Below are 11,361 nucleotides of genomic sequence, written 5' to 3'. Positions count from 1 at the left end.
TGGAAGTTGGCTGATGTAGGCAAGTTTAAAAATGTTTGGGTAAGTAAAGACACAAAGGTGGAAGAAAGAAAAAAATAGATATGTAGTGAATGAACAATTGGAAAAAAAGGGAGGTGATGAGCCAGAAGTAAAAGGTGTTGGAGAGAGAGAGAGAGAGAGAGAGAGAGAGAGAGAGAGAGAGAGAGAGAGAGAGAGAGAGAGAGAGAGAGGACAGTGTAAGGAACTTGAATGACTAAATGACTAATGGTTTACTAGCAAAATAAGAGAGAGACTTGAGAGTGATGGCTACGAAAATTTCTCATGATTACATGAACAAAGACATGATGAAAATTATTTTCAAAACCCTGATTCGCCCTAGACTGGGATATGATGCAGTGATGTAGTCACCATCCAAAAAGAAATATGTAAATAAAACAGAGAAAATTAAGGGAGCAGTGAATGAAACGGTTCCATATCTTACTGATAAATCATATCAGAAGAGATTATGCGCTGGTGGCGTAATGGGAAACATGGTCGCCTCACATTTGTTTGGTTATGGGTTCGAATTCCGCATTCCTCTCCGATTTCCAGCAGTGATTTGATCCTCCGACATCAGTTTCCTGTGGTAAAGGATTATAGTCTATTTCATTGAGTCCTTATTTCAGAAAAGCCTTCCGACAAGTGTGTGTATACTGTATATATATATATACATATATATATATATATATATATATATATATATATATATATATATATATATATATATATATATACATATGTGTGTGTGTGTGTGTGTGTGTGTGTGTGTGTGTGTGTGTGTGTGTGTATGTGTGTGTGTGTGTGCGCGGGTGTGTGTGTGCGTGTGTACATTATCTTTTCTGGGTCACAGGCCTGGGATTGTTTCTCGATATTTATTTCATAGATAGAGTGTTTCGGAAGCTGTATGAGCATTTATTTGTTTTTGCTCGTTAAAATTTCCGACTTTTACAGCCCCTCTTTTCTTGTTTTATTTACTAGAAACCAACGCAGTCAAGTAACAGTTTGGACGTTGTAAAGATCAGCATCCTTAGAGTAATATTTTCATCTTTAATGCATACTTGTGGAGAATAATAAACTTCTAATGAACCATAATTATTACAGGAAAATATAACAAATGCATCGTTACACATCTTTTAGCTTGATTAATAAAACGAACTTACTTCCGGCTATGTCCCATGTATAGTTACGCATTTGTCCACAAAATGTGATAAAAATTACTTTGTCGTGTGTACTCTGCCCCCAATAATTTTTAGGCTTAGAATATGGGAAAATACATATCATACACGAATACGTATGGCTCAATTAGCATGAAGACTTAACATTAATAACGATTCATTCGAGGTACCTCACCGTTTCACGAATCGTTTTGAATCTGCTTTACCTCCTTCCCTATTGGAAGAGTCTGCATAACCATAATATTTCAGCAAGTTTATCCAGAGATCAGAATGTGAGCACACGTCTGATTCATTTTCATAGTTAGGGAATACAAAGAGGTACCGATGAACGAATCCTTTCAGGGTAGATTTAGAATTAAATGCCACATGTCTTCTTATATCGGTGACCTTGAAACCACGCTGCTCCCTCAGCATTCCCGTGAAATACACGTCCTCCATCGGAAAGGGATCAGTCTTGTTGGAGCTCGTGAAAAGAGGAAGCACGGCTCTCTGGGCAACGGCGTACGCTGGACCGTTACAGTACGTAGGATATAGCGAACTCGGGTACATCGACTTCGAGATGATCCAGAGGGAATTTCTGCAGTTCGTGGGGCGACACACTTTCTTCCTGTACATGGCGAAACAGGCGAACTCCGTTTTGACTTCCGTTAGCTGGACAGGAAGTTTGAAGACATTGAGGATAACGTCCGAGTCTGACTTGAGGAGCCAAGGGACGGAGGGACAGTGTGTGTGCTTCCAATGGAGGGCCGACATCGTCTTGAGGCTCAGGTTGAGGTATGTATCAACAAAATCAAGTTGAATAAGGTCACGATGGAGGCGGCTCTCGGCCTCAATGCTTCGTTGGGTCTCGTTAGACGACGGAAGACCGAGAAGGAAGAGAGGCCGGAGGCCCGTCTTGAGGATGATGTCAGATCGCCCCCATCGTCTCCGGATTGCTCTTCGGTTCTTAAAGTCGTCAGACTTGATGGGAATCACATTGACGACCTTCAAGGGGACGTCTTGGCAAAAGTTGACCTGGTCTATCAAATATCTGTATGGAAAGTCCGAAAAATTGGTATCCAATGATTTTCCTTTGAGTCTAGTCAACTCCGTCATCATTCTACCTTCCTTGGAAGAGCGCACATGGATCAAACAAGTCCACGATAGTGACAGTATAAAATATGATACAAGACAAATCCAAAGCATAAAAATAACTTTGATCATGGTGATGTCCATATCCACAGGATATGTTGATGGAGCTATTTATAATTGCTACCGAACCACTGTCAACTTCAAACCGATATTAAATAGTTCCTTGTGAAAACAAAATCAGACCTCTTTCGATAAAGTTAAGCCTTCAGTAGCGCACGATGAACTGAAGATGAGAGATATCGTCAGCTTCAAAGAGCTTAGATCTGATCGACTATACGAACAGGTGTACATATGTTAACTTATTCATGCGAACCAAATCTGAGATGTGTTTCTATTGGCCAATTTTGTGGTGGGTACGCGACACCTGGGGGGGAGGGGGTGAATTTGGTCAAGATATAGCATTTTTCAAAACTGTGTTCAAAATGTTTGTATACCATTTAGAAATAAATCCCGACAAATAATTTTCCAGCGGCGCGCAATTTAAATGTCTTGGGCGCAACCCACACTAGAGGGGGGCGTGCCACTTAGGACCGATTGAATTTACGCTCGCCCAATGCTTCAACGGCCAGTATGAGGGTGGAGGGGAGGGGAGGAAGGTGGAGGGATAGCTTTTGCCAAGGGTAACCTGGGAGGTGCATCCTATTGTCACTAGCGATCACTTCGGTGTCTCTGTGCACATACGGGATTCACCACCCATACCAGCTGTATTACCTGTTCCCAGGTGGAAGACAGCTTTGGCAAACTGGCCAGTGTTTGAGAAGTCTGTTGAAGCATGGGCAGCGTCCTACGTTCCACCACAGGACGTGGAAACGTTGGAAGCTGACTTTTCTGCAGCCATTCAGGTGGCTGCCAACAGAGCCATCCCAAAGACTCGCCAGTCCCCCAGAGAACATAAGAACAGCTGGTATTATACCCCCGAGGTGAGAGAGGCCAACCATCGGGTGAACATGCTTAGGCGTGTTTTCCGACGGCGCCGAACTCAGACCAATTTGGCTAACTTGCGCGCTGCAGTTCATGACGCTCACGTCATAGCTGCAGATGCCAGAAGAGCTAAATTTCTTGAATGGTGTGAGGGCTTTACTGCTCACACCTCCCTAGCAGAGCTGTGGTCTAAGCTCCGTAAGGCTACTGGCAGGACTCAACCACGACGCACTCATCATGCCCCTGATGCTGAGGCGAAGCGGCTGGTGCAGGAGTTCGTCTCTCGCTCCAGCAGCACCTCACTCCCGCAGTGTGTTCAAGACACACTGCAGGACCTCCAAGGAGTGAGGCGCCATGGTGTTGAGGACATGATGAGTCGGTCGGATGATACTGATACTAGCTTTACGCTTCAGGAGCTACGGGTCACGCACAAGACCAGCTCAGACACGGCACCTGGAGAGGACCTCGTCACCTATTCCATGCTGGCCCACCTTGGGCCAGCGGGTGACGAGGCACTTCTAAGGGTGATAAACGCGTCTTGGAGGACTGGCAAGCTACCAACAGCCTGGAAGACGGCAATCATAACGCCAATTCCAAAGCCAAAGGAACCTAGTGCTTACCGCCCCATCAGCCTGACAAGCTGCATGGGGAAGACAGCGGAGAGGATGGTGCTAAACAGGCTGCTGTGGAAACTGGGCCCATTGCATGAGCATATCCATGCTTACTGCAAAGGCACTGGCACAGCAAACAGTATAGCAACACTCCTCAATGCTGTCAGTGGAACACCGTCCATTGTGGTCTTTTTGGATTTGGAAAAGGCGTTTGAGCTGGCCAGTCCACTTGTGATATTAGACACCCTTGCTCGCAAGGGCGTAAAAGGCAAGCTGCTTTCTTGGATTGCTGACTATCTCAGTCACCGGTCTGCGAAAGTACGCTTTCAAGGTCACATATCAGAGGCCAGAATGTTGGAGAATGGCACTCCACAGGGGGGGGGGGTCCTCAGCCCCACTCTGTTCAATGTGCTCGTCTCCAACATTCTGGAACTACCTCTACCACAGGGGTGCAAGGTCATCTGCTGTGCAGATGACATTGCGCTCTTAATTACTGGGAAACGGCAGTGCTTCAACAGGGCTCAGCGCTGTTTAAGCACTGTGGCTGGACTGGGTTCACCAGTATCAGTACCTGGGGGTCTGGATTGATGAGAGGCTCACCTTTCAGAGGGAACTTACCTATCTCAAGGAGTGACTGAAGGCAAGAACCACAGTTATGAGAGCAATGACGGGGAAGGCACTCGGTGCCACGCATCGGGTCCTTCGCACATTCTATGTGCACGCAGTCCGCAGTCTGGTGGACTACGCTGCCCCAGCTCTCATAAATGTGGCGACTGCCAAGCTTGAAGACCTGGAGCCTTGCCAAAATGCCGCAGCAAGGATTATCCTGGGAGCTCAACCTTGGACTAAGACCGTTAACCTCCGAATGGAGACTTCGTTGCCTTCATTAACATCACGGGTCAGAAGGCTGGAGGTCGACTTTCTTGCCAAGTTGGTCCAGAGCCCCAGGATAACTGAGCTGAGTCAGAGCCTTGTGACAGCTCTGGGACGGTTGGGTACTTTTTCCACTCCGATACCTGGCTGGCACAGGCGGCAGGGATCCTGGACTCCTTCAAGCTCACCAGCACTCTCCTTGAGAAAGGTAGGGACTCTCCACATTCAGAGTTCAAGCCCCCACCACCATGGCTGTCGATACCTGCAACTTTCGTTGTCACAAAGCTTCCCAGTAAGAAGAAGTTATGTGACCAGGAAAGAGTACGAGCGCAGGCCCTACAAGGCGTCCGCGCACTGTCGAGACCTGGAACGGCGGTCTATTACACGGATGGCTCCGTAGACCCCAACAGGCCTCGCAGTGCGGGGGCTGCTTTTGTGACGGATGGTTTGACCTACGGCAGGAGAGTATCTGATCATGCGTCCACTCTCCAAGCTGAGGCCATAGCGGTCCAAGGAGCGTTAGAGCATGCTCTAATATCTCGAGCTGGTCCTGTGGTGATCCACACGGACTCACAGTCTTTGCTAGGCAGCCTAGAATCGATACAGCCCAGCGACAATGTACGCCTACTGACCTCCATCCTAGCACTCCTGCTGAAGCTGCATCAGCAAGGCAGGAGTGTTACGCTCAACTGGGTGCCAAGCCACGTAGGTGTCCCAGGTAATGAGTTAGCCGACGCCGCAGCAGAAGCGGCGCGCAAAAGACCTGAAGTCGATGTTGTCGTCCCTCTCAGCAGAAATCAGTTGCGCCTACGCACCAGGGCTCTTAACCAGGTACAACGGTTCCTCGAGCACAGACTGGAGGCAGAGGTGTCAGAGAGGGCGAGGTGGTACAGGGCAGTCACAGACTACGAGCCCCTTGTACTTCCTCGCTCCACACCTAGAAAAGTGGAAACTCTGCTCTTCCGTCTGCGGCTGGAGGACCGTTGTTTCTGGCAAATCAAGACCAACCCCACATCAGAAGAAAGAAGATGCCATCATTGCCGCCACCCTGAAGCCACCCTTGACCACTACCTCAAACATTGCCCCGCAACTGCTTTTCTGAGGAGAGGGCCTCCGACAACATCTGAGGGTCTTGTGCGCCGCCTATGCAGCCACTTAAGTCCGTTTGAACTGCGTCGGCTGGTGGAGTGTCAGCCCCCCCTTTAATTTTTATATATACATGTCTCTGTCCGGAAGGGTGAATTCATGGCGATGTGCATACGTATATTGCATACGTATGCACATCTAATGTATGTATGAGTGTGTGTGACCAAGGCCACACACGCTCATACATTGAATCACCCCCCCTGTAATTTCAATATATGTTTACTGTCCGGAAGGGTGTATTCATGGTGATGTGCATACGCATATTGCATACGTATGCACATCTAATGTATGTATGAGTGTGTGTGGCCAAGGCCACACACACTCATACATTGAATCACCCCCCCCTTCCTTACATTATATACACCAAGATGTCACCACTTACCATCATATACAGTTATATTGAGAAGGGTGCATTCACGGAGATGTGCATGCGCATTCATATACGTGTGCACATCTTGTGAATGTATGAGTGTGTGTGGCTGGGCCCACACACACTCGTATGTCCAAACACCCACCAAACGGGCTCACACCTAAAGCCCGTGGGAGCCTCTCTCCCAAATTTTATAGAATAGTAGCTTTTGCCAAACTTAGAGCTCAGCTGGACGTCAGTTACCTACTAGCTTCGAAAGAAAAAGCACGCATGTCTCATGAGCTCTCCTGGCAATATATTACCTTAGCTAGTACATATTACTCATTAGTACAGTCATCATGGGTAGCAAAAAGAACATCTACAATGACAAAAAAACAACAGTTAAAGATGGCAAACAGTCAAAGACGACTAGCCTAGTACTCACCACCTCTCACTCCACCACTGCCCTCACTTCCACCTCTCTCAACATATGTAGCCAGGTTCTACACCATGAAGTACTTTATTCATCTCGAATACAGCAAGAAAATTAGATATTAGTTATGAAATTGTACAGAGGGGAGATAAGAATGAATGTGAATTTATGATTGTGGAGAAGAGCAGTTTTTGCCCAACTTTACCGGTAGTAAAAGTTACTATCGATGGTTCGTGGAGTAAGTGAGGATTCACTTCCAAAGGCCCCACTGCTGGTTAAAATAAACCTCTTTCCAATGATTTAGATACCCCGAAGACCCCCAGCAGTGAGGTTTCATATGAAGAAACCGATAAATGTGCAAAAAAGCAAATTATATGATGGTGTCGTCTGTGCGCCGCCACTACTGTGATATACTTCTACTTTAGTTTTTCATTATTTAAAGTACTTATAATTAAAATATGTTGATGATTTTTACTGTACTTATCTATTATATAATAAGAATTAAGCCATGAAAAAATCAGTCAAATTGGTGAAACTATAAGCAAATTACAGATACATTTATATTTCAAGTCGTCATATCTCCGTTCGATATTTTTTTTTACTTTTTTTTAATCATAAAAAATCTAAAAGACATCAGATTTAGATGAAACCTCCAGGAAATATTACATTTAGTAACTGCTAGGGCTGGTCATTCAAATATTTTGAATAAAATGAAAGAGTTAGGAGTAATAATGGAAACAAGACCAAACATTTTTAATTTTTCACGATTTTTGCCGGACATTAAAATTGAAATGCCTGTATGCAAAAGTATAAAGGAAATTGTTCAATTACTCAATGACCGTTCCTAGGTGTGCCTACTGACTAATTATAGCCAAAATATAAAACAAATTGGTCCACTTATTATGATGCTGTGCACTTTTAAATGTCGCTACTGGTATATGTACATGTGTACATACATCATTCTGTTTCACCTAAAATGTAGGCAACATGGATACCTATTTACCTGAGAAGTTTCAGCTCTTTACTCTAAATAGTTTAGAAAATGACCCCTAGGTGTCGCGTACCCCCTACACATGCTTCCTTCAAACTACTGGGGGGTTTTGAATCTGAGGGACAATTTTATGTCATGTTCGCGGGGGTCCCATCTCTTTGCCTCCACTCATCAAACACTTTGTCTTAAAGTCGTTTATGATCTTGGATTGAATAACATTTCCAACAAACTTGTTCCATAAGTCCCCACACCTGTGTGGAAAGCTATATTTCCTAACATCTTTCAAACAAACTAGATTTTTTTTTTTTTTACTATGGTCAGTCATCCCATAGCACCAGATCCTCTCTCCATTTTTTCGTCTTTCTCTGACCCAAGTATAATCATCGTGTCGCCTCCTTATCTTCGCTCTTCCAATGTGAGAAGTCACAGTTTTTTCGTCTTTCCCCGTATGTCTTTTCATTCAGACTTGGGATCATCTTGGTCGCCACCCTTTGTATTCTATTTTTCTTACATATTTCTTTAGGTATGATTGTCACACCACCGCTGTATGTTCCAGTCTGGGATGAATCAGACTTTCACTTGTTTTTCTTCTTCATGTCCTTTTCCATAAAATGAAATGCCACTCCTATATTTTTCATGAAAGTTCAAGTCTCTCCTGTTTTTTTTTCTTTTATATAACTGACAATGCAGGAACCCTATTCATAATTACTAAATCCTTTTCCTCCTTTGTCTCTGCCATCAGTTCATTTCCCTTTTTATAAATTATATAATTTTTATACCTAGTTCCAAAATTTTATATTTTTTGTATTGAAATTAATTCTATATTCCAGGCTTCATTCATAGACCTTATTTAGGTCTTTCCGTAGCGATTTGCAATCCTCTTCGTTCTTCACCTCCTTCATGATCTTGGTATAATTTCAAAATAAGTTCGCATCGTTACCTTTTCCACTCATCATGTCATTTATATAAAATAGGGACAGGAGCGAGAACCAACCCCTGTGTAACCGTTTAATGGCTACACTTTAGGGTGATGCAGGGACCGTTGCCATCAGTCGTGTTACCTCGTGGGGCTACACTGGCGGTTTTAGTCGTGTACGGGCGGTCTCTCTTTGGAGGCGTCGAGGACCACCGCCTGACACCAGTCGTGTAACCACTTAATGGCTACACCTACACCTGTGGCAGGGAATGTAAAGCCTTTTCGGGCTTTCTTGATTTAGTGAAGCGAAGAGGTATTTACAGAGTGGGGATGTAATCCCCTATGGGGAAAGTCCCCAAGTGCTCCCTCTATGGGAGAGTCCGCTCATTGCGACGGAGTTGGCGCTTATATGTGTATATGCCTATCTTTGCAAATTTGGTGTACGGTTTACAGTTAGATCATAGGTTTGGGATTTATATACTATTTGTGTGTTAGTTGTAGTATTAAGTGTCTAGTTAATATTAGAGAGTGTGTCATGACATGGTGTATGGATTATAGTTGTGATTGTGTAGTTTGGTAGGTATAAGGAAATGGTTAGTGATCTGTCTGGCGACACTATGTATTTGTTTCGGTAAATTTCCGTTGGGCGGTGGCGTAATGTGTGTTGTATGTTTGAGTCAGGTGTTTACGATTTAGAAATGTGTAGGCCAGCATGATTGGAAGTATTGCATGGAGCCAGTGCCTGTCGGCACCTTCTTGCATGCATGTGGATCACGTTTCAGGCATGTGGCATATCGTAATGGTTAGTAATGGTATATGGATACACCTGTGGTACACTACTAATCATTCATCTCCAGTTCAACTTTTTTATTTCTAGTTGCTGTCCTCGTATGTCTATCACTTCAAAAGCCTTTTACCCGTTATACTGTATACCCTAAAAGACCTACGTTTTCCAATTTCTTTATTAAGCTTTTGTGCTACACTTTGTCGAAAGCCTTCTCTTCCATGCAACACATATCAATTATTATCGAATGAAAATAAGCAAGTTGGTTATACAAACATTTTCTTTTCTAGATCCAAATTGATTATCAACGGAGATTTCTTTCCCCTCCAAATATTTCATTCATATATCTTTCACCTAATTTCCCACACTTTTTCTCTATCGTACTGATCAAGGACACTAGTATTAAGCAATACCTTCGTGCTTCCTCCTTTGAATACTGGTGCCATATTTACAGATTTCCAGCCCAAGGGCACCTTCCCTTCTTCCAGTGAATATTCTATCAATTGATGTGCTTCATCCATTAATTATTCTCTACAAAACCTCAGCATCCACTTTTAGATCCCGTCTGTCCCTGAGGACTTTTTGATTTAAAAAATATCGAGTAATCTAAGCAGCTCATTTCCACTGTAATGTTGTTTATAATATTTTCATTCTCTTCACCCTTTTCTCCCACACTATCCTCTTTCGTATTAAATGCTGACTGGGGACTTTCATTATTTCAGTTTGTATTCTTGGATCTTCATATTCTACCCATCAATATAAAAATCTGAAGAACAACTTTAGGTTTATCCTTACATTTGTAAACTATATCGTTCTCAAGGTTCTCTTCTGTTCGTATTCTTGTGTTTTTTTCTTCCTTTGCTTGAAACATATCCCATCTCTCATGTTTTTCTGATGCACATGCTGTATTTTTTCTTCTCCTAATCATCTATGGTATGTACTTTTCCACTCGTATTTTGTATAAAAAATGAAATATTCTATTCTTCTCAATTTCTTTGGTTTCATTAAGCTCAAATCAATTTACTTATATTTTTTATTTGCAAATTTTTATCCTTTTTTCAATACATTTCCTTTCTTCTTTCTGCCTTCCCCACTTCCTACATAAATGTAAGAACCACGTGATCATTCTTACCCATTGGGCACCGGTGATTCAATGATGCAATTTCCAATTATCTCAGGTTCCTTGGTTAGGACAATATCCAGTTTTGCAGATGTATCTTCGCCTTTATATCATGTTGGTTCCTTCACCCACTGAGTCATTACATTATTCACTGGTATGTTCAGTAATAAGTAGCCCTAAGATTCCTCACTTCTCTGTCTCCCATTCCTCCCATATTACCTCCTCACAAATAAAGTCTCTTATTAGAATTATATTATTATTATTTTTTATCAATAAACCTTTCCAGTTGCTTAGATGTTGTTAGTAGTCCTCACTCCCGGTCCTCACCTCTTCTCTGCCCACATTTGACCTCCGAGGACCCCCCCCAAGGAAATCGCTCATGGGGCCAGCCGGATGACTAACCAGTGTCAAGGGTCTGCCACGTGAGGCACCACAAAACCCTTTTGAAGGAACTTACGTGCGATACCCGCATCATACCCTCTATCTACGTGAGTCAGCAGCCTGAGAACGTTTTTTGCGTCCAACCTCCCTCGCCTCACACTTCAAGATAATTTTGTACTACTGAATACATTTCTTATTACTGAATAAGTTGTATATATATTTTTTCAAATATGTCATAAATATGAATACTATTAACATGTTTTTTCAGTTTTTCTCCCTCGGATCTCTTCCAAGGCATGGACTACAACGGTATTGGGTTGGGCATCCCTAGGCTTGGATTCAAACATATCCTCCAACCTTGAGCAAAATCCATCAGTCGCTGGAATCCAACTATCACGTCACGCTTTTAGACATAAATTATTTTCGTAATGTTTCCCAAAGTTAATGAGAATGACGGGATAGATATATTGGGCTTATTTATCAAATCAGAGGGATGAAAATCATGAACTTTA

At 43.2% G+C, this 11,361-nt stretch overlaps 1 protein-coding gene across 1 annotated transcript; it reads right to left on the bottom strand.

Moving 5' to 3' along the window:
• Positions 1-1,364: 1,364 nt before the first annotated feature.
• Positions 1,365-9,794, bottom strand: LOC143027964 (beta-1,3-galactosyltransferase 5-like). Its single transcript, XM_076189608.1, has 2 exons — positions 9,703-9,794; positions 1,365-2,223 (listed from the first exon to the last, which is right to left on the bottom strand). Exons 1-2 carry the CDS (start codon positions 9,792-9,794, stop codon positions 1,365-1,367), a joined length of 951 nt encoding a protein of 316 aa, XP_076045723.1.
• Between the last annotated feature and the right edge of the window lie 1,567 nt (positions 9,795-11,361).

This window comes from Oratosquilla oratoria, chromosome 9 (assembly GCF_046742065.1).
Source record: "Oratosquilla oratoria isolate Oo_2021 chromosome 9, ASM4674206v1, whole genome shotgun sequence".
Taxonomy (NCBI): domain Eukaryota; kingdom Metazoa; phylum Arthropoda; class Malacostraca; order Stomatopoda; family Squillidae; genus Oratosquilla; species Oratosquilla oratoria.
The sequence above is the reverse complement of the archived record's forward strand: the minus strand, read 5'-3'. Positions and strand labels throughout refer to the sequence as shown.

Bases quoted from the DNA above. Each gene is read 5' to 3' on its own strand.
- LOC143027964 (XM_076189608.1), bottom strand. From the start codon at position 9,794: ATGGCACCAGTATTCAAAGGAGGAAGCACGAAGGTATTGCTTAATACT. The intron at 2,224-9,702 runs GTGAAAGATATA...CTTTCCATACAG, and splicing joins GAAAAAGTGTGGGAAATTAG to ATATTTGATAGACCAGGTCA.